Here is a 20,039-nt window from a genome sequence, read left to right as displayed (position 1 = left end):
GCGTGGAAAAGCAGAGTGTTGTTTTGCACCATCTATCGGGGCACATTGCGTATGACGACTTGATCATGACTCATAACCATTGTTCTGAAACGGCAGGACAACTGGCTGGCTGCCTAATGTAGGAGTAGTAGTAGTAGTAGTCTTGCCGTCTTGACTTGAAATATACCCCTGGCGCCATGCCGCCCGTCCGGCTGCCTATGGCTTCACCTCTGGCGGCTTCTCGCCCCCCATCGGTCCCAAGTCCTCCTCGCCTGCCGGACCGCTGACCCGGACCCCAGCCATGGAGCCCGCCTCATCATCGCCGCTCCCCTCGCCCCCGGCGGCGGCACCGACCCCCGCGGCGGCAGCTACCTTGGTCGCCGCCGCCGCGCCCGCCACGGGACCTGTCGTGCCGTCGGCGCTCCTGACGCTGCTCGCCCTGCTCACGTCGACACTCGCAGGGGACTGCCTGCGCAGTCCAAGATCCTTTTGCGCCACGTCCCGCTCCCGCTCCCGCCGCTGGTGCTCCTGGCCCACGTCGCCTCCGCCGCTCTGCTCGACGGTCGCGGCCGTCTCGCCCTTCCAGTCGGCGGCCTGGAGCTGCGGCACGGGCTCGCCCTCTGCAGGCTCGGGAATGTCCTCGCCCGCGTCGGCGGGTGAACCCCCATCGGCGAACCTCCACACGACGGCGACGCGGTCGAGCGCGCGGGACCCCTTTCTACTGGACCCCTTGATGCCGTCCATGGCGTCCCACTCGATGGAGAAGACGCCGCTCTCGGCGGGCCGGCCCGCCTGCTCGGGACCCTGGCCCTCGAAGAAGGCGTTGAACCAGACGTGCGCCACGGCGGAGACCATGGTGAGCCCCATGCTCTTGTGCGTCTTGTTGCGGCGCTCGACCGAGATGTTGACGTCGCTCGTCGGGACGCGGACGGGCTCGCTCGGCTTCAGGATGACGGCCATGCCGCCGGGCTCGTGCTCGTCGGGGGGCTCGGTGCGCACGTCGACTGAAGAATTCGACGCCGAGGTGTTGCCATCCAGTCCCGTCTTAGCCTTGGGCTTCTCCGAGCTTGTGCGGTGGCTACCCTGGTTGGACGACGACACCTTTTGGATGAGGTTGGTCCCCTTGCGCATCAGCGCCTCCCGCTTCTTCTCCGAGGCGGGAGCAGAGTTCGTCCGGTCAGGTACCTGGCCGCCCTTATCGTTTGCCGCATCGGCCAGCTCCGCGCTGTCGGGGGCCCTATCCGTCGCAACAGCCGGGTAGCCGGCGAGCTCCCACATCATCTCGCCGAAACCGCCGCCCGCGGGGACGCCTCCCTCGACGACGACGCGCTCCTTCTTAGTGAAGGTGTGGAACACGCGTATCTTGCGCCCGTCTTCCACGAAGCCCTCGACATCGACCTTGACGCCGTTGCGCAGGCCCCAGATGTGAATCTCCATAATCTCCACGGGCCGGTCGACGTACTTCTTGCCGTGCCGCGTCCAGCGCTCGACGTAGCTCACCCAACGCAGCTGCGAGGGGATCGACACGCCGGCGCCAAACTGGGGCCGCATACGCCGCTGCGTGAAGCGTGCGAGCGCGTCCTCTGCGCTCCATCCTTCCTCCGAGATGAGGTAGCTGCACGTGGCCGTGCCACTGCGTCCCTTGCCCGCCTTGCAATGCACGACAACGACGCGCCCCTTTTTCCTCTGGTGATTCCCGTGGCTCTTGGGCTTGTTGCCCTCGGCTGTGACCGCAGTTGAGCACGCGGGCTGGCCATCGCCGGTGACGCGCCCGCCCTCGAGCTCGCCGCCGTGCAGCCAGTTGCGCATGCTCGCCATGATCATGGGCACCAGCCTGAAGGGGGGCGGGTGGTGATCCGGCCAAGGGTAATGCCGTATGCGCCCGTAGACGGCCTCGTCGGGATACCCAGTGCCCTCGGCGCGAAACTCCCAGATGGCCCAGTCCTTGCCATGCTTGGTGTCGAGAAAGCTCACCAATTGATCGAGGGGGTTGCGGTAGGCCCGCTGAGGGTACGTCTGCGACGGGCCAGATCTGCGTTTGCCTCACCTATTAGCAAGGACAGCCGAGAATATATGATGCCGAGTCGTGTCATCGCAACTCGGCCATGGGAACGGACCATGATGATGAACAAAGGTTGACGAGTGCGTGCCGGTGACGACAAGTACAACAACGCTGTCGCACAGCCGACATGACGCTTAACGAGAGAAATACAAGGCAAGCAGATACGTACGTGGCGATGATATACTCAGTAACGTAGCAGAGGTCAAGCCCTGCCTCGGGGTGTCTCGCGCGCGGGCCGGCGACGATTTGCCGCAGGATCGAAGCCATATCAAGCTGGCTGGGTGCAGCACAGCACTTGGCGGATTGACGGCAGATGCTATCTCAGAGTCGATTTGGCTAACTGTTGCGCACGATATAACTTTATTTTCAAGCGAGCATGTGCCGCGAGGACGATGGATTGTAGTTGGAGCGGGCGTGTGAGTGAGTGGATGAGTGATGTCTTGCTGCGAGTTGCGCACGCCGCACGTGTCGGGTGTCGTTATAACTGTCGCCGCCAGCAACAACAGTACCTAACAGCAGCAGTGTCGGCAGCGGCAGCGGCGGTGGCGGCAGCAGCCAGCCGGACAAAGTGCTCCAGGGAGCTAGAGGCACCACTCATAGGTATTGGCGCCTACACCCCACTATAAGTTCTAGGTCCAACGCAGCATGGTGCAGGCACCTACGTACCTTGGCTGTGGCTCCCTCCCTACCTCAGCGATGACGGCACCGCTCGCCGGCTGATATGTGGTGCTCGAGGGAGCAAAAGAGACCGATGATGATGACGACGATGATGGCCGATAGAGCGAGCGAGGCAAGTCCCAGTCCTAGCTCTCGGCTTGTGGTGAGGCCTTTGAGTTTTCTCGCTCCAGATCTGTGATCAAGGCAGGGCTTTAGTAGCGTAGCAAAAGCGCCCTGATTATTGTGATACAAGAAGGAGAGCGAATTGCGCTTGCTCGCTGGAGCTGGTGAGCTGAGCTGGGGTCGCACTACTAATTACCTATGATGCCTGGCTGGCCCGACGCCGCCCCGATTTGCGGCGCAGCGACGTCATCGTCCGTCAACGCCTTGCAGTGAGCCTTGTACGAAAGCTTGTGCGGCAAACCCTCACTGATGAGTGTGTTTGACCCCACCACCGTTCATTCGAACGGCCCATCAGCAAACGGCGGCACCGCAAGCTTGCCGACGGTGAATGTGGCATCGCCAGCAGCGTCAGCACATCATGGCACGACAGTGACTTGCACAGCCCCGTAGCAACGACACGTTTAAAGTCTGCATCTTTGTTCCCTGCTGCGTAATCATGGACGAGAAACCAAACCAAGCCGACTGTTACAAAGTACAATCCCCCCTGCCAACACCGCACGCGTGAATGAATACATCCATCGAATGCTGCTGCTGCTGCTGCTGCCGCCGCTGCCGCCACCCAAGCTTTAGCTCCTGTCCTCATCATTTGTAACATCTCCCCCCATCTCGACCGCCAGAATACTGCCCCACTCCCATCGCTTATAACCTATACTTTTCTGCCTCCCTCCGTTCTTCCATGTCCAAAGGCTGCCGTGCCGCAACCCTGTTCCCCGCCTCTACTCCTTGTTGCGAACCATGATCTCGGCTCGATCGGTTCGCCGGCCGATGAGGGTCCAATCTCAGGGGTAGACTCCACATGACGACTGTGCTTGACTGCGCATCGCTGACCCATGCCGACCTCGACGCCCTTTTGACTGAGCAGTTCCGAGGCCCGTCGTCGCGCAGCAATTTGTACAACGGATGATGATGCTGCTGCCGACTTGACTGCGGTTCAGGTGCTCTCCGTGATGCAGCCGTGGCCGCTTACGAAGTCTTCTTGGCCGGGCCGGCAGTGTTGACGTACTTGCCCAGCTCCGTCGCGTCGTGGAACTGCCTGGCGCCCGACTTGACGCCGTCCCAGACCTGCCGAGCGGCCGGAGGCGTGCCCTGAGCGCCGACGAGCGAGTCAACGCGAGCGCCGAGCTGCGTCACCGAGTTCTGGACATGGCTGCTCTGCGCAAAGCGCGCGCGAAGGAAGGCCGTGTACAGGGCGAGCAGGATCCAGGACCGGCGCTGGAAGAGCACAGCCGAAAGCAGGACCCGGATCCAGATGAGGATCTCAAGCGCCGAGACGATGGACATGGATGCGTCGTAGTACTCCTTGACGAAGTTGCCGATGCGCTCGGCCAGGGGGCTGCTCGTCTTGACGCGGGGAGAGGACCCATCCGCGGCGGGCGGGGGAGGCTGGAGGACGGGCAACAGGTTGGCGCGCGTGTACGTGGCGACGTGGAAGACCGAGTAGACCGAGTACGGCAGCAGGGCAATGGGGTACTGAGGAGAGAAGAGCCAGACCAGAGCCATGACTGCCACGCATTAGCAAGTAGTCTGTTCCCGGGCGAGGAAGCCGCTCGCCCAGCATGGTGCACAAGACATACGCAGATACTGGACATTCTCATCGGACAGGAGACCGACGATGCCGCCGGGCATTTTGCTGCCCGACTTGGCGCGCGCCCGCTGCGTCTTGTAGACAACGATTCCGTAGGTGACCGCGGCGGCGACAAATGAGGTTCGGTACGAGAACTGGGCCACGCCGCCGTAGTAGTTCATGCGCAGCCAAGAGAAGGCATACCGGATGGTGGAGAGGATGAGCGTCAGGTGCCTGTTCACGGCTAGTCAGCGGCTGCCGCAAGCTCGGAGACAAAAGGAAATTTCGCCGACGCGGCTGGCTAGCTGTCACATTGCAACAAAGCAATGGGAGAGCATCCAAGGTGGCCTCACAACGGGGCGAAACCACCACGTAGCTCGTCATGCTCCTCTATTGCGCTGCAGCGGGGCAAAGGCAGCTCGCAAGCACCGACAGGATTGGGGGGAGACGCACCCAACAAACCATGCAACTGCACACCGCAACGTTAGCATCTACTTCGTCGTCCACAAGGTGTGTCGCGGCTAGGCAAAGGCATACACTGCAGGGTTCTGGCGAGGGCCAGGAGCCGCTCCTGGAGCGGCAGGTTCGAGTTCGGCGGAGGAGCCATTGCTTCGGAGTGCTTCCGTGTCCTTGTCCGGGCGCGCAGTAGCCGGGGACAGTATCGATGGCGGCGATGACGAGGCGAGGAAACGCGGGGCGGGTGGCGAGAACTGCGCTGAGCAGGAGCTTGGCTTGCTGTTTCAAATGGGCGGAAGCAATGCCCGCAGGACGGCTTGGGGTCTGTCTCTGCGGATGCTGCGAAATGCGCAATCGAAAAATGCGAAAGTGCAGAGGAAAGGTGAGCCGATGCGCCGAGCTTGTTAACAGCAATCGAGCGGAGGAGCTGTTGCTGGGAGGAAGAGGTGGTGGTGGCGGTGGTGGTGATGAGGTGGAAAGTCGGGGTGGGAAAAAGAGGCCAGCAGCGAGAAAGAGGAGAGGTTTGGAGCCCACAGGTAGGAAGAAGCGGAGACAGACGGATGGACGAACTAGGCCCTTGGTCCACTGGATTGGAAACGGTCAAAGGCGGTGGGTGGGTGAGGTAGGTAGGCGGTGGTGGGACGGGCGCAGCTTGCTCCCTCACCTGAAGCGAAACCTCAGTTCCAAGGCGGCAAGCTGGAGCTGGAAGGTAGGCCAGGTCGGGTTGGCCCATGCCATGGATCCATGCCATGAATGCCCACTGACCTGTGCGGCAAGCTTCGGTGGCTGAGCTGGGCTGGCAGTTGTGGATTGACGACGATGGAAGCTGCTGGAGCTGCAGCAACTGGAAGCAGATCAAAGGGCCCCGCCCGCCCCGCTGCCTGACCTGGAGCTGAGGAAGGTAGCCCCGGGCACGTGCCTGACGCCTGGAGAGCCGTACAACGGTACTTAGGGTGCCCTGGGTCCTGGTTCGAGGCCTCAAAGGCCAGGGCACATGGGATGTGAAGCTCCTGCTTGTCGGGTATTAGAGGTGGTAGTGAACCGTCCTCTCGGTAGCACAGCCCGCCCTCTCCTCGCGTCTCCCACAGGCGCCTGCAGCGCCGCAGGGCCAGCGTTGTCTCCCCTCCATCCATCTCATCACCAAGTGCGTACAATACCGTAGGGAAGGTGCTGTACTACCTATAAGAGCCCGTAGCGGTCTGTGGCGCCAGCACGTTCTGGTCAACATCAAGGTGCACACGGCCGCTACGGGAACACACGGGCCGGGAGCCTCCCAATGCCCAAACCTGGATGCATTTTCTTTCCCAGCGCAAGGACCAGAAGAAAAAGGTACTCGTGCATGTTGCCTGTAGCCAGCAAGGGTTCTTTCTGCCTTTGTCCTTGCAACCTGCCCCGTATTACGGATGCAATCGGCCCAATACCACCACGCAGCAACCACGCGGCAGCAGGTTGCAATTGCGATCGGTGGGCTGCAGGCAGAGACAGAGCCCAGGCGACGGCATTCCGCCCCCTCCCCCCCGCGGAGCCGAGATCGCCATCTGTAGTAATACTACTACTAAGGTAGACGCAATGACGGAAGCTGCCTGCACCAGTTGCAGCCGCACCCACTACGTAACTTCCAGCTCACTAGCACCCGACGATGACCCTCTAAAAGTAGGTAGGCTTGGTAGGTGCGCATCCATCTGCCGCGCATGCCTTTGCTCAGTGGCTTGCAGCTGTGACGTCTTTGTCTACCTGCCGCTTGCTTCCATCCCCCATCGTCGCCCCGCCGCTGAGGTGCGTCCGCGCCCGCGACCGCGAACGTGGCACAAGCGCTTGCAGCAGCGCCTGTCCCGTGGGCTGCCGCGTAGGTACCATCCATTGACTTCGTGCTGACGTAGGACCTACCTGCCCCTACTACTGACTTATTCCTGCGTCGTCACATGCAAGGATAAGCGCGCGGCATCGCAAGACATTCCACCGAGACCCTGCAATGGTCGTCGGTGCCCACCGTCTTGGGGTCCCTCAGGGGTCACTTCGATTAGTTGGCAGCCATGCACGAGCCAATAACCCTCAACCGCCAGGAGGAACGATCGTGTGTCTGCATTGACGCCCACAGCGAGGTTCCTATCGGCCTCGGGATGGAGCTCCCATCCGTCCTCAGAGCAGGAATTAGCCGTCTTGTCTTATTCGCTGTGCTAAGCAGCCCCAACCGTCACCCAGCGGTACAAATACGAAGCCATTGCTCGGCTGCCCCTGCGCTTTTGCCGTTCAACCGTTGTCCTCTTGAGTATCATAATCGCAGAAAACTCGTCCCTCCAGTCTCCTTTCGAGAATGTCGCGTCTCTCTGGGTCCTGTCCTAGTTTGCAAAAATCTTTAGCGTCTTGTCGACACTGCCCGTTGCGATGACGCATCGTATCGTCTCCGGTGTCACCTCTGCGCTCGCCCTCTTCTTGGCCGCCTCATCGCCCTCGGCACCTTGTTCTTGCGCCCCTCCGCCGTTGACCTCCTTGGGGACGCCCGGCGCCCACCTCATGCACGTCACAAAGTGCGCGTGCGCTTCGCTCAGTACCTTGACACACTTTGCGTCCTGCGTCAGATCCCAGCATCGTATTGTCTTGTCGTCGGCCGACGACAGTATGTACTTGCCACCGGGATGAAAGATGATGGATGTTATCCAGTTGTCATGCCCCACGAGCGTCTTGATGCACGTTCCGCGTGAGTCCCACAACCGGATCGTCTTGTCCCTAGACCCCGTGGCCATGAACTCGGCCGTGCTGGACGCGGGCGGAGGCTTCTTCAACCCTGCTAACTGTGCCAAGTGTGGGTAGGCGGCGGGCGGCGCAAACGTGCAGCACCGAACTACGTGTTCGTGGCCGATCATAACCACCTTGTTTTCTGGTGTCGGTACCGAAATGTCCCACAACCGCGCCGTGTGGTCCACGGCTGTGGATAGGAGCCAGCGCCCATCCAGCGACGGGCAAACGTCGCGTACCCACCCCGTGTGCCCCTTGAGGGCCTTGAGGCAGTAGCCAGTTGTCGTATCCCAGATCCGCAGCGTCTTGTCGCCGCTGGCGCTGACCAAGAGGTTGCCCGATTGCGACCCGCCCGTACCTGACGGGATGAATCGCACGGCGCTGACGCTGTGGTCATGGCCTGAAAGCGTGCGAATATTCTTATACTGGTCCGTCGGGTCCCAGAGCTTAATGGACAGATCAGAGCTGCACGAGGCCAGCAGCGGCGCACCACGTGGCCCGCCAAAGTCGAGGCCCAGCACAGCCCGCGTGTGGCCCTTGATAGTCTGCTCCAGTTCCCCTAGCTCCCAATCCCAGATCTTGATTGTGCAGTCATCGGAGCCGGAGGCGATGGAAGAGAAACGTGGGTGAAAGGCGACGCAATTTATGGTTTCTCGATGCGATTCTAGCGTGTGTCGTGAGGGCAGCCGCGGCAGCCAGGATGTCGGGTCTTGATTTCGCTTGGAGAGGGATGTAGGCGTCGCATTGTCGAGTTCGGACTGCAGCGAGGCGTTCCGAGACTCGAGGTCCATAATCTTTCAAGACCGAGTGTCAGCCGCTGATCGATCATTCGCACATTAGATGTCAAAGCTTCAGCGCAAGGTACCTTTTTTTGCAAGCGCACTATGCTCGTCCATTTCTTCTCTAGCAGCGTCTCGTACTTCTTTGCCGTCGTGGCATCGAAGACTTCCTCGCCCAGACCGGCTTCCTCGCGCAGGGTCGCGGCGGAGTTTGGCAGGTTGCTAGAGTACAGGTAGGCTATGATGGACTTGTTCCTGCGTTGGCGCGGTTAGCTGGGGACCTGGTCAGGGGTATCGCGGCGTCGGCTTTTCTACTCACAGCTCTTCAGCCTGCCGCGCCGGCAGCGTACGACTCATCGTGCCTGATCCAGTGCCCTGGTTCCCGCGGCGAGCTCAAGAGGGCGCTTGGCTCCCGCGTGTCCAGGGTCGCGACGTACAAAGGACGCGACTTGCCCAGAATAGAGCGCGTTCCGGAGCGACGAGGAGCGGTGTCGGGCGTTTCGATGGACCATGCGTTGGCGGGGTGGGAGGCAGGCGTCGCAGGTGAAATTCGTCGGGAGAGCTAAGGATAGATTGAATAAGATTAGGTTCGTAGGACGGAGATGTGAGCCTGTCGAACGGGGGGCGGGCGTCAATCGCACGAAGATGGATGGTCGAACCTTCAGGGTCAAGCGAGCGTCGCTGCGGGACGGATCGCAGCTTGGGTATTGGGTTTGGGAGATGATGGGGCGGAATGGATGTTGGTGGGGTGTCCGTCCGTCCGCATCACGTGGAGCCTTGAAAAGGCCTGAGCGCGCTGCGGAAACGTCTGTGACACTTTGTTCTTCAGACGCGCCCCGCCACCTTTGCTCCGCCTCCCTGCTGAATGACTGACTGTTCATGACCTGGAGTGCAGTCATTCTGAATATCATTTTACCTGCTTGCTGTCTGTTTTCATTTGCCAATGCACTTTGCAACAAGCGTGCCCGGGACGCACAATGCAAGGAACCGCAAAGCCATTGCGTTTGGCATCCGCGAAGGGCTTCGTAGAGTCCGCCGACCAACTCCAGTTCCAAGAGTCGAATCCAGGTCTTGAGCGCTCATCCGTCACAGCGCAGGGCGCATGTTATGCATGGCCTTCGAATCTGGACACGATGCAGCAAACATCAAAGCCTGACTTGGAGCAGATTGCGGGCTTTCGCAGTCAACACGAATGGGCTCGTATCGCCATAGCATGAGCTGTGGTATTGTCAGGGTGTCCTCCCACTCCATGATTACCATGCAGACACGGCTCGTCAATCGGAGGCATAGTTTGGATGTCAATACGGTGCTCAGCGGACGCCCTGGTCTAGTATGTCGCGAGATACGAAACGGTGCCTGACAGCCGCCAATACCAGTTCTAAACCTGCCCCAAACATTCACACACCAGCATGTCCTTCTTGCAAAGCTATTAAAAACCCCAAAGTCTTGTGACAGTTATTAATATTTACCGCAGAATTAAGCTTAAGTATATCCCCCGCATTTCATGAGTATCAGGTGCCCTGTATCTACCTTTAGTTGTCCGTTACGCATACAGCCGTCTTTTACACGACGATCGCGACGACCATGGCCATGGCCAGAGCGCCAGCCGGAGCCATCAACGAGGCGCCGGCGGTCACGACCGGAGGAGGGGACTGAGTCTGCGTCTCGGTCGGGGGCTGGTTGCTGGGAACAGGGACAAGCGTCGTCTCCTGGGGAGGGACGGGAGCGGCGGTGCTCTCAGCCGGGGGGACGGGGGCTCCGGTGCTCACAGCCGGAGGGACGGGGGCGCCGGTGCTCTGAACCGGAGGGACGGGGGCGCCAGTGCTGCCAACCGGAGGAACCGGAACGCCAGTGCTCGCCGGGGGAGGAACACCGCCAGGAGTGGAGCTCTGGCCGGGGTGGCAGGTCTCGCAAGGTGGGGGGTTGCCGCCTGGCGCCGTGGTGGACTGGGCCGGAGGGTTGGTGGCACCCGGGCCGGTCGTCTCGCAAGGCGTGGTCTCGCCCGGCTGTGTCGTGGGAGCACCCGTGGGTTGGGTCTCCGTCTCACACGGAGTAGTCTCACCGGGCTTGGTGGTCTGGCCAGGCTTGGTAGTCTCGCCAGGCTTGGTCGTCTCGCCAGGCTTGGTGGTAGTCGGGACACCAGTGGGTTGGGTCTCCGTCTCGCAAGGAGTCGTCTCGCCAGGCTTCGTGGTAGTCGGGACACCAGTGGGTTGGGTCTCCGTCTCGCAAGGAGTCGTCTCACCAGGCTTCGTGGTCTCGCCGGGCTTAGTGGTCTCGCCAGGCTTGGTGATGGTGGGAACGCCAGTGGGCTGAGTCTCCGTCTCGCAAGGAGTAGTCTCACCGGGCTTGGTGGTCTGGCCGGGCTTGGTCGTCTCGCCAGGCTTGGTCGTCTCACCAGGCTTGGTGGTAGTCGGAACACCAGTGGGCTGGGTCTCCGTCTCGCAAGGAGTCGTCTCACCAGGCTTTGTGGTCTCGCCGGGCTTCGTGGTGGTAGGAGCGACGGTCGTCTCCGTCTCCGTCTCGCAAGGCGTGGTGGTCTCACCGGGCTTGGTGGTCTCACCAGGCTTAGTAGTAGAGGGAGCGACGGTCGTCTCCGTCTCCGTCTCGCAAGGAGTAGTAGTCTCGCCAGGCTTGGTCGTCTCGCCGGGTTTGGTGGTTGTGGGAGCAACCGTCGACTCCGTCTCCGTCTCACAGGGAGTGGTGGTCTCGCCGGGCTTGGTGGTGGTGGGAACCGCAGTAGACTCCGTCTCCGTCTCGCAGGGAGTGGTGGTCTCGCCAGGCTTAGTGGTCGTGGGAGCAGCCGTCGTCTCCGTCTCCGTCTCACACGGCGTGGTCTCTGGAGGAGACGTGGTGGTGGTTTCATCGCAGTCCGTGGTAGTGGTCTGCGGAGGGGCCGTGGTGGTGGTCTCGTCACAGTCCGTGGTGGTAGTCTCCGGAGGAGCGGTCGTCGGAGTGGTCTCCGGGGGGGCGGTCGTCGGAGTGGTCTTTGGGGGAGCGGTTGTCGGAGTGGTCTCCGGGGGAGCAGTCGTCGGAGTGGTCTGGGGAGGAGCCGACGTAGTCGTGCTGGGGACGCCCGAGTCCTTGCAGTTGGCCTCGCTGAACTCCGACTGGGCATTCTTCAGCGTCTCGATCAAGGGCGCGGCAAGCGACTTGGCAATGTCCTGGGCCAGAGCAGGAACCTTGGAGACGATGGAGTTGATGAGGGCGTTGGAGTTGGTGTTGATGTCCGTGACCTGCTGGCGAGTGATGGCGCACAAGTTGTGCTTCTCGATGTCGGCCTTGCGGGCCTTGAGATCGGTGAGAAGAGTCTCGCCCTTGGTCTGCAGAGACTTGACGGGGTCCTGGAGGCCGAGAGCGTCGCCCAGGGTCAGGTCCCCCGAGGCATCGACCTTTGTCTTTCCGTCCTTGAGTGTGGCGACGAGGGCCGCGGACGCGTCCTCGACGGGCTTGGAGTCGCCGCTGAAGGACTTGACGGCGCTGTCCAGGCTGTCGAGGCCATTGCCGACGTTGCTGATGATGCCAGTGATGAGGGGCAGATCGCGCTCATACACCCCAGTAGGGGGCTCGCGGTTGACGACGCCGGCGACGGCCGATGTCGCCAGACAGGCGAGGGTGAGGAACTTCATCTTGGAACGAGCTACTCAACAATAATGGTAACGAGTGTATTTGGTTTGAGGAGACAATATATACGAATCCGGCAGACTGGCCTGATCGCACACACTCCAGACGGGTCGGTACGTAAACGAGTGAAACCGATGGCCTTGAGGAGAGGGTTAGGTATGCGGGCGCGGGTGTCACTTTCGTTGATATATACTACGTGCACGACACCACCACTCCCCCGTTTGGGCAGCCAGAAGCCGAGCCGTGAATCCCTTGACCAACCACACACGGCTTGGTCTGGTCTGGTCTGGCCTCGTCTCTCTTTCTCCTTATTTCTTTTCTCCGTCTTCCCCTCTCTCGCATCCCACCGGGCCGGAGATGCATCCACTCTTGTCACCATCAGTGTGGGTTTGTCCTTGTGTAAGTCGGAGCAGCTATACTGCATCCCGTAAGGAAGCCTGCACAAAAGCAAGCGAGGTGGCTGACAACCGCCCCGATGGTCAGCCCAGAAACAGGTTTTTTTGCTTGCCAATCGCATTCTGCTGGGCATAAGTCCGGGTGGGTCTTGAAGGTTGTGAAGACTTGGATGGTGGTGCCCGAGAGAGAGAGAGAGAGAGAGAGAGAGAGAATGGGCGAGCAGAGGCACGGACTCGGAGGGACGATCGCACGGGTTTAGGCGCGGGACCCCGTAGAACCCGCGGGTCGACCGGGAAGATCATGTCTCGGGAAACACGACAGTCTCCCATTGGCACCTTGTTTCGATTTGATCCAGCTTTCTACTGGCCCCGTACCCCGATGTGTTTTGTTTGTATGTATCATGAAAACGAAGCCAAATGTCGTTCGTTGAGACTGGACAACTCCAGCGTGGAATGGTCAATTGGAGCCCCCATGCACCGAGTCCTCCTATGAGGGCGTCAACACGGCGGCGATGATCAGGTGCTTTTCTTCTGTCGACTGCCTCGGCAATTCGAGAGAGGCACCCCCAAGACATAGGCTTGTGCAAGGCCGGGAGTTAGCCCAGGCCTAGACCCATGCACGCACGGAAGGCCACCCTGCGCTGAGGTTGAACGATGCAGGCCGAGATTAGCACAGACGGCACCCGGAACCCGGCCGAGTTGCTTTTTCGTCTGCGACGGCCAAGGCCCAGGGGAAGGGGGGTCCGTAGTTGAGTCACTGATGTCTACAGCGACCTTTGCTCCCCAGGCCATAGTCTTCAATGTTTTCCCTTCCTCTTCCGGCCAGTCTCTTCCTACACAAGACAGCAAAGCACGCTTTGAAGGGGAAAACACAGCTGCTAGTCATAGTATTTCTCAGGTCCGATCGAGTACATAAGCGGAGTTTCCTCGAGGCCAGAAGTGGCGTCCCCCCTGCTGCCCCGTGGGGTTATGTTGCAGGTGGAGTCGGCCTAGTCAGGGGTAACAGACAGACCAGGCCGCGTCGCGCGGGGGAAACAAGAAGCCGCCCGACCGTCCTTGAGCCGCTCTTCGTGAGCCGCGCCAAGTGGGCTTTCAGCCACCAAATACTAACTTAGTATCTCGGGCAGACGGCACTAATAGCGGGCGGCGGCAACAAAATGACCCCCCCTCGTATCCCACATGAGCAAGTCGGCCGCGACTAAGAACAAGCCCGAGCGTCCGAAAACGCAGACGGCCGAGTTGCCAGGGGGTGCTCCCGCGGTAATGATTGGGCGGCTCGCAACTTATTAGATCATAGAGACAAAAGTAAAGGGCTGCCAGCTCAGCTCGCCTGCCCATCCATCCGCCAGGAAAGCGTGACGCCTTCGCGCGCTCGGCTCGGGGGTCTTGGGGGGGCTCTCCTGAGACGTGGCGGCGCGCGACCTTGCGGACGATTCCTCCCCGCCGCCCGGATCGCCAGGCACAAGGCCGCCGATCACAAGCTCACTAAGTGGCGGGTCGCTCGATAGACCCGATATAGAAGCAGAAGCAATTGGGTCGTACGAGTAGGGTTGCTTTATTAGACCCTACGCCGTGAGCTCAGGTACGCGCTGCATACGCGGAAGTCGGCAACCACCGTCCTCCCTTCCGTAGGTACGCCTCCCCCCTTTCTTAAACAAGAAAAAGGTACTACTCTCCAGCAGAGCACTGCGAAAGCCGCATGCTGCACGGCGTGGTTGCATCATTGCCTCTTTATCCCAGACTGCCAGCGGCGGCGGCGGGCATCAACGACTGGAGGATGCAAAGAGACCCAGCAGCAACGTGCATGATGGTGATGTTCATGGTGTCCAACCATGGTGTGATGGAAAAGGCGCCCGGTAGGTACTACTCACCGGGCGAAAGAAGGTTCTGTACGCAAAAGGGTTGTGCAACGACCTGCGAACGGTCGGACGCACAACAACAAGGAAGCGGTAAATATTTCCCGACACTCACGCTAGGCCAAGCGTCGAGCACAAGAGTAAAGGTTACGTCTCCCACGGCATTGACTGTACGCAGGCGAAAACAAGGCAACCCCCAATGCTGGGGCCGACGCAGTGCAACACTGCAATCCCTGCTTGTTTCCGCCATTGACGTTACACGCTACGAATACAGAGTGGTACACGTGAACAGCTTGCATAGATGCTCGTACGAGGGAGACGTACCCGATCAGCCCCCGCGCAAGAAGAGAGTTGACCCCTCTGGACATGACCAGGGCCGGCAGATGGCATAACAGGTCCAAGCGCACCCAGGGGGTCAGAACATGTCCCGATTGCGTCGCGCGAACTAGACGACCACTTCGTCACCGGCGGCACGCCGTAGAGACTGTCGATGACAGACAGCTCCCAGGTGTGTGGCGCGGCCGGCGACCATGGAGCCGACCTCGGCGGTGTCAGCATCCAGGTCCTAGAATGGGACAGCGGATAGATGATCGAGCTCATCGAAGAGCCTGAACGCGGGCCGGCAAAGTCCAGACGCGAATTGCAGTGACGCTTAGTTGACGTAACCGGGCCAGCTTGCCGGCTGGTAGTAGATACGCTGTAGAAATTCGTCCAAAGTGCTGAAGAACTGAAGTCAGAGGTGGGCGTGGGAACGATGACCTGCCGTGTTTCGTTTCGTCGCATCCATGCAGGCTAACGCCATCTTTCCTTCAATAGTCAAGTTAGCGTATGTGGCCGTTTCATTCGATGTTGTATACAGACTAGTCCGTTCCTTGGAGGATTGTCGAGTCAAGTCTGGTACCCCCAAGGCCCACAAAGAACAAACAGCCAGGGTGTTCATGACCATAGCAAAGGTGCGGTGCGATGCCCTGCATGAAGCTCTGACGTTGTCGCAGAGAGTCATTGTAGTCGTCGGAAGGTGTCGGGGTCGGTATTCATTCGCCGGCTACAGACATGATGTCATGACCTGTTGATCTGGAAATCCGACCTCATCCAAGCCGACAATGAAACGATGCTTTCGGCTGGGCCCAACCCACACTTGGACAAGGTACATATTTCTAGGCAGGCGCGTCTATAATATACAGCCTCCGCCATGTGGTTCTATTTGACGTTACTGTCCCTCAGCTTAGGCCTCGGAGATGAAGGCGCGCATAGCGGCCCCCCCTCAGCTTCTGGGAGGACTACATGATCCTGAGCTGTAGACATTTGCAACGAGTCAGGAGATGATCCTGGTCGTGGCTGACTGTAATGGGACACCGACAGACTAATAAAGGCAAAGTCATGTAACGCTTGGTGTAGGGAAGATTGGTCGGACACATGCCTCGAGTGAACGACAGCCAGCTGCAGATTCGGACGACTTGGTTGGTAGTCATCTGCAGACGCATCAGACGCCACGATACGGCCTCGCGGATTCTCCGAGCAGACTTGACGAGAAAAGGCATGCAATAAGGGAGAAGTTTGAGGGAAAGCCAAGTTCTCTCTCGCAAACGACAAATCTTTTAAGAGAATACACTCGTCTTTCTCCGCGGGGACGAAGGCCGGAAGATTCACTTAGGCTCGGAGCTTACCCTACACCTCCGGGGCCGATCCGGCGGGCCGTCTGGCCTTCGGCGCCGGTGCGTCACGGGCCCCACCCCCAAACGCCATATCCTCGCCGCCCTTCGGATCGCTCCCAGCCTGCGCCTTTCCAACAAAACGTCGTTGGCCCCATCCGCTCACCCGCCCCCCATCTCCCGCGAAACGACCACCCAACGCCCCCCATTCCGGCGCAACGACACCTCGAGCGCGAGCGAGCGCGCGCGCGCGCAACAACAACAACCATGCCGTCGCTCCCGCGGAAGCTCTCCAAGCAGAGCCTCTCATCGGCCTTTGGAAGCGGCCCCTCCGCCTCGTCGTCGTCATCGTCGTCGTCGCCGTCCATCCCCGCGTCGCTGGCCGACGCCTCGCGGGGTCCGCTGCCCAAGCTCATCGTCTTCGACCTCGACTATACGCTGTGGCCGTTCTGGGTCGACACGCACGTCGCGCCACCGCTCAAGCCCAACGCGCAGCACTCGAGCGCCACGGACAAGTTTGGCGAGGACTACGCCTTTTACGCTGACGTGCCGGCCATTCTGCTGGCCCTATCGTCGTCGTCTTCTTCTTCGTCTTCCGCCGCGCCGCCGCTACTGCCCAGCCCCATCAAGCTGGCCGTCGCGTCGCGGACGCACGCGCCGGGCCTGGCCAAGGACTTGCTCAAGATGCTGCACCTGCGGTGGTGGCGGGCGGCAGGCGGGATCGACGACGGCGAGAGCGGCGGCGGCGGAGGAGGAGGAGGAGGAGGCGGGGGAGGGGGAGGGAAACCGCGTCGCGCGCTGGACGTGTTCGACGCGGGGCTGGAAATCTACCCGAGCAGCAAGATCCGACACTTTGAGGCGCTGCACAAGCGCACGGGCATACGGTACGAGGACATGCTCTTCTTCGACGACGAGAGCCGCAACCAGGAGACGGAGCGGCTGGGCGTGACGATGCGGCTGGTGCGCGACGGCGTGACGTGGGAGGAGATTGAGCAGGGCGTCGAGGAGTGGCGGCGGCGGAGGGGCTACGCTGCCGCCGCCGTGAAGAAGTAAAAGAGAAGTGATGGGACCATGGACGGACGGGTGGTTCCCTCCCGAATAGAGCACGTCGCACGACGCCGCAAGCGATGCAACCCAAGGCATATACATATGTACGACGTACAATATACATGATGCAGTATGGATACATTATGACCGCAGGCCGCAGCAGAGATACGATGCGGATGTGGCCTGGGAATACAGGAGGGTGAGCGACTGTACAGACATGGAACAACGTTATGGGATCAGCAAATAAATGTACACGCATAATAAAACAGGACCTGCAATGCTTCGCATATAGAGTATATGAGCAAAAAGTGGTCGTGCCAATAGCACTATCTATATATATGTGTAGATTACGTATAGCCCTGTGGCCACGATGCAAATTGTGCAAAGCCACGGCTCTGCAACAGACTTCAACGCCGCCGCCCTCGCCTTATGGCGCATACATTCATCACGGACAACGCGCCGGCCCGTGAACACCTCGTCTATTCTACCAGATGTGCCTCTGTCGAGCCACCCCATCCATGCCATGCCCTGCCATGCTCAATCGCACGACGCAGTATCCACCAATCTCACTGTCCACCATCTGGGTATACCGTGTTTGTGTCGCAAAAAGCAGAGAAAAGTGTGGTATTTCCTTGCCCGTCCCCCGTCTCATCCCATCCATTCCCATCAAATCACACCCCTATGCCCGTTGACCCCCCCTCTTTTGCGGTGAGCGCCGCAAGAAGTCGTCGTCAAGCAGCCAGCCCAGCAACCTGAGCGTCGCCGCACGCACGCGGACATGCTAGGCCACGGTCGTGGGCACCGCCGAGGCGAGCGGGCTGCCGCTCTCGGGATGCTTCTCGTCGAGCCTCAGCGATGCCACGGCGGTGCCGTTGGTCACCACGTCGTCGGTCTGGACGCCGTCGTCGTGCGTGCGCGGCGCGTCCGTCGTCTGCGTCCCCTCCGTCACGTCCGTCGTTGTGGTCGTCGCGGTGATACCGTTGGTGGCGGCGCCTCCGCCCACGGCCGCTGTCGTTGGCTCGCCGTTGGTTCCCGACAGGGGCGCGGCGGCAGAGGCAGCGACCTCGTCGTCGACGACGCCCTCGTCCAAGGGCCACGTCTTGGGCACCGTGCACACGCGCTTCCGCCTGGGCTGGCCGTCCTCGGTGCCGTACGCGACGCAGGCCAGCCTCTCGTCGCCGTCGACGTCCTCCCACAGCAGCGGCCCCGTGGGGAACCTGTCGAAGCCCTCCTCCCACCGCACGACGCCCTCCCAGCCCGGGTCCGGGACGCCGAGCTGGCCAAACTCGTAGTCGAGCTCGCCGCCGTACCTCTTGGGGATGTTGGCGGGCTCGATGAAGGCCTCGAGGGTGGGACGGACCTCGTGGGCGCCCAGGACGAAGATCTTGGAGACGGTGATGGGGTCGAACCAGCGCTTGATCCAGCCCCAGACGGTGCTGAAGAACATGGGCGCACCGATGATGAAGATGCGGTCGAGCGTCTCGGGGTAGTGGGCGGTGGCGAGCTGCGAGGCGGCCTGCATGTGGCCCTTGAGGTTCCAGAACTGCTTGAGGCCGACGCCCGAGATGTCGACAATGTTGGTGCTCATGGTGATGGGCACGTCGGGGCTCTCGCGGTCCTTGAGCTGCGTGCAAAACGGCTGCGCGAAGCGCGTCAGGTTCTCGTACAGGGCGAAGAGGCGGAGCAGGCCCGGCGGCGTCTTGCCGTCCGTCTTGGCCTCGGAGAAGGTCGACTTGGCGCCGAGGCGCTCGTACTCGGCGACCGTCTTGCTGTCGAGCGTCTTGATCTCAAACACGTACAGCGGGATGCCGCGGCGGTCGCGACGGCCGGTCCATTGGGGATACTGCCGGGATGCCCTTTTGTCAGTTGGGGGCGTGATTTTCCATGGACACTTGCACTTGCCTGCGAAGCACCAGAGGGGAAAATGGGGAAAAATCAAAAAGACTCACCAGCCGGCGGCTCTGCTCGTAGGCGTCCAGCTCAATCGTCTTGTACAGGGTGTCGATGCTGTTGGCTTCGCGCCAGTCCTCGGTGTCCTTGAACTGCCTGTACGCATCCTCGACGACCCATCGCCGAGCGCGGAGGAAGCGCCTGCGCCAACGAACCGACGAGTTTCCCTCCCGTTAGCACATTTTGTCTCAAAACAGAAGAAGCGGTGTCGTCGCACGGGCCAAAGGAAAAAAACTCGGCGGAGGGGAGAAAGGCGGGCGGTGGCGTACAGGAGCGTTGGGTCGTCATGCGACGCCGGCGGGCCGGGCTTGTAGACGCCTCTGTCCTCCAGGACGACCTTGAACTGCTGCAACGCGTCCTCCTCGTGGGGACTCAGGTAGCCCAGGTGTCCGCGCGGGTACTTGAGCTGGCTGACGGTTGAGGCGGCCGACTTGACGCGGGTGGCTGGGCTGCCGACGGTGCCGGACGCGGCGGCGGCGGCGGAGGCGGGGGAGAGGTCTGCTGCGGTCATTGTCGCGCCTTTGTTCCCTTTCTTTGCTCACTTCCTCTCCTCTTTCTCTCTTCTCGTGAGAGAGCGTACGGCGCGAGAAGCACCAAGGGGGAAGGGGAGCGGGGGGGGAATCAAGATGAGAGAGGTTGAGGCGAAAAGGAAGGAAAGGAGAGAGGAAGAGTCAGGAAGGGGGAGTTTCTGCTGCAGCTGGACAGCCTCTATGTCGGTACTAAGGAAGGTATGTGCGGTGAGATTTTGGATCGGAGGCACCGGCATTACTCGACAGCAGTACCTAGCTAGTAATGTAATGACTTGCCCCCCCCCCCAAATTCGTCAGTAACTTGCCGTACCCAACCTAGTACTGCTACTGTAAGGTACAAGCTAGGTAGACAAAAAAGCAAGCAAAGTCCGAGTGCTGCCCAGGGCGGCTCTTGCAGGGTGTGGACTGTGGAGATTGCCGGGGCGGGATCTGTCGGACTTCCGTGAGCCCGTCGTCTAACTAGCTGATGAGCAAGACAAGACAAAAAATATGACTGGGGTGCTGCTGCTGTTGCTGCTGCTGCTGACCAACCTACAAAACGAACTAACCGAAGCGGCGGGCGGCGGGCCATC

At 60.7% G+C, this 20,039-nt stretch overlaps 6 protein-coding genes across 7 annotated transcripts; 1 reads left to right on the top strand and 5 right to left on the bottom strand.

The window, feature by feature from the left end:
- Positions 1-52: 52 nt before the first annotated feature.
- On the bottom strand, positions 53-2,976 carry TEP1 (Telomerase protein component 1). Of its 2 annotated transcripts, XM_047984344.1 has the most exons (3): positions 2,708-2,976; positions 2,211-2,651; positions 53-2,011 (listed from the first exon to the last, which is right to left on the bottom strand). In XM_047984344.1, exons 2-3 carry the CDS (start codon positions 2,306-2,308, stop codon positions 196-198), a joined length of 1,914 nt encoding a protein of 637 aa, XP_047840318.1. In that variant the 5' UTR covers positions 2,309-2,651; positions 2,708-2,976; the 3' UTR covers positions 53-195. The 2 variants fall into 2 exon arrangements, with proteins under 2 accessions (XP_047840318.1, XP_047840319.1); XM_047984345.1 differs by having other exon boundaries at positions 53-2,651.
- A 304-nt stretch (positions 2,977-3,280) lies between these two features.
- POM33 (Transmembrane nucleoporin) lies at positions 3,281-5,694 on the bottom strand. Its single transcript, XM_047984343.1, has 4 exons — positions 4,983-5,694; positions 4,899-4,914; positions 4,456-4,679; positions 3,281-4,383 (listed from the first exon to the last, which is right to left on the bottom strand). Exons 1-4 carry the CDS (start codon positions 5,650-5,652, stop codon positions 3,845-3,847), a joined length of 1,449 nt encoding a protein of 482 aa, XP_047840317.1. The 5' UTR covers positions 5,653-5,694; the 3' UTR covers positions 3,281-3,844.
- A 1,195-nt stretch (positions 5,695-6,889) lies between these two features.
- LIS1 (Lissencephaly-1) lies at positions 6,890-9,123 on the bottom strand. Its single transcript, XM_047984342.1, has 4 exons — positions 9,076-9,123; positions 8,736-8,978; positions 8,503-8,671; positions 6,890-8,431 (listed from the first exon to the last, which is right to left on the bottom strand). Exons 2-4 carry the CDS (start codon positions 8,771-8,773, stop codon positions 7,241-7,243), a joined length of 1,398 nt encoding a protein of 465 aa, XP_047840316.1. The 5' UTR covers positions 8,774-8,978; positions 9,076-9,123; the 3' UTR covers positions 6,890-7,240.
- An 855-nt stretch (positions 9,124-9,978) lies between these two features.
- JDV02_003232 (uncharacterized protein) lies at positions 9,979-12,042 on the bottom strand (the record flags this gene model as incomplete). The annotated part of the gene is made up of 1 exon (XM_047984341.1): positions 9,979-12,042. One exon carries the CDS (start codon positions 12,040-12,042, stop codon positions 9,979-9,981), a length of 2,064 nt encoding a protein of 687 aa, XP_047840315.1.
- A 4,050-nt stretch (positions 12,043-16,092) lies between these two features.
- JDV02_003231 (Protein-tyrosine-phosphatase) lies at positions 16,093-17,289 on the top strand. The gene has a single exon (XM_047984340.1). It carries the CDS (start codon positions 16,208-16,210, stop codon positions 16,991-16,993), a length of 786 nt encoding a protein of 261 aa, XP_047840314.1. The 5' UTR covers positions 16,093-16,207; the 3' UTR covers positions 16,994-17,289.
- A 31-nt stretch (positions 17,290-17,320) lies between these two features.
- Positions 17,321-19,826, bottom strand: JDV02_003230 (uncharacterized protein). The gene is made up of 3 exons (XM_047984339.1): positions 19,207-19,826; positions 18,937-19,078; positions 17,321-18,830 (listed from the first exon to the last, which is right to left on the bottom strand). Exons 1-3 carry the CDS (start codon positions 19,446-19,448, stop codon positions 17,769-17,771), a joined length of 1,446 nt encoding a protein of 481 aa, XP_047840313.1. The 5' UTR covers positions 19,449-19,826; the 3' UTR covers positions 17,321-17,768.
- Between the last annotated feature and the right edge of the window lie 213 nt (positions 19,827-20,039).

This window comes from Purpureocillium takamizusanense, chromosome 2 (assembly GCF_022605165.1).
Source record: "Purpureocillium takamizusanense chromosome 2, complete sequence".
In the NCBI taxonomy this organism is placed as follows: domain Eukaryota; kingdom Fungi; phylum Ascomycota; class Sordariomycetes; order Hypocreales; family Ophiocordycipitaceae; genus Purpureocillium; species Purpureocillium takamizusanense.
This window is presented reverse-complemented; position numbering and strand designations above follow the sequence as displayed.

Bases quoted from the DNA above. Each gene is read 5' to 3' on its own strand.
- JDV02_003231 (XM_047984340.1), top strand. From the start codon at position 16,208: ATGCCGTCGCTCCCGCGGAAGCTCTCCAAGCAGAGCCTCTCATCGGCC.
- JDV02_003230 (XM_047984339.1), bottom strand. From the start codon at position 19,448: ATGACCGCAGCAGACCTCTCCCCCGCCTCCGCCGCCGCCGCCGCGTCC. The intron at 19,079-19,206 runs GTACGCCACCGC...TCGTTGGCGCAG, and splicing joins CATGACGACCCAACGCTCCT to GCGCTTCCTCCGCGCTCGGC. The intron at 18,831-18,936 runs GTGAGTCTTTTT...GCATCCCGGCAG, and splicing joins ACGAGCAGAGCCGCCGGCTG to TATCCCCAATGGACCGGCCG.
- POM33 (XM_047984343.1), bottom strand. From the start codon at position 5,652: ATGGCATGGATCCATGGCATGGGCCAACCCGACCTGGCCTACCTTCCA. The intron at 4,384-4,455 runs GTATGTCTTGTG...AATGCGTGGCAG, and splicing joins TGAGAATGTCCAGTATCTGC to TCATGGCTCTGGTCTGGCTC.
- TEP1 (XM_047984344.1), bottom strand. From the start codon at position 2,308: ATGGCTTCGATCCTGCGGCAAATCGTCGCCGGCCCGCGCGCGAGACAC. The intron at 2,012-2,210 runs GTACGTATCTGC...AGGCAAACGCAG, and splicing joins ACTGAGTATATCATCGCCAC to ATCTGGCCCGTCGCAGACGT.
- LIS1 (XM_047984342.1), bottom strand. From the start codon at position 8,773: ATGAGTCGTACGCTGCCGGCGCGGCAGGCTGAAGAGCT. The intron at 8,672-8,735 runs GTGAGTAGAAAA...GCGCCAACGCAG, and splicing joins GCGCGGCAGGCTGAAGAGCT to GAACAAGTCCATCATAGCCT. The intron at 8,432-8,502 runs GTACCTTGCGCT...CGGTCTTGAAAG, and splicing joins TAGTGCGCTTGCAAAAAAAG to ATTATGGACCTCGAGTCTCG.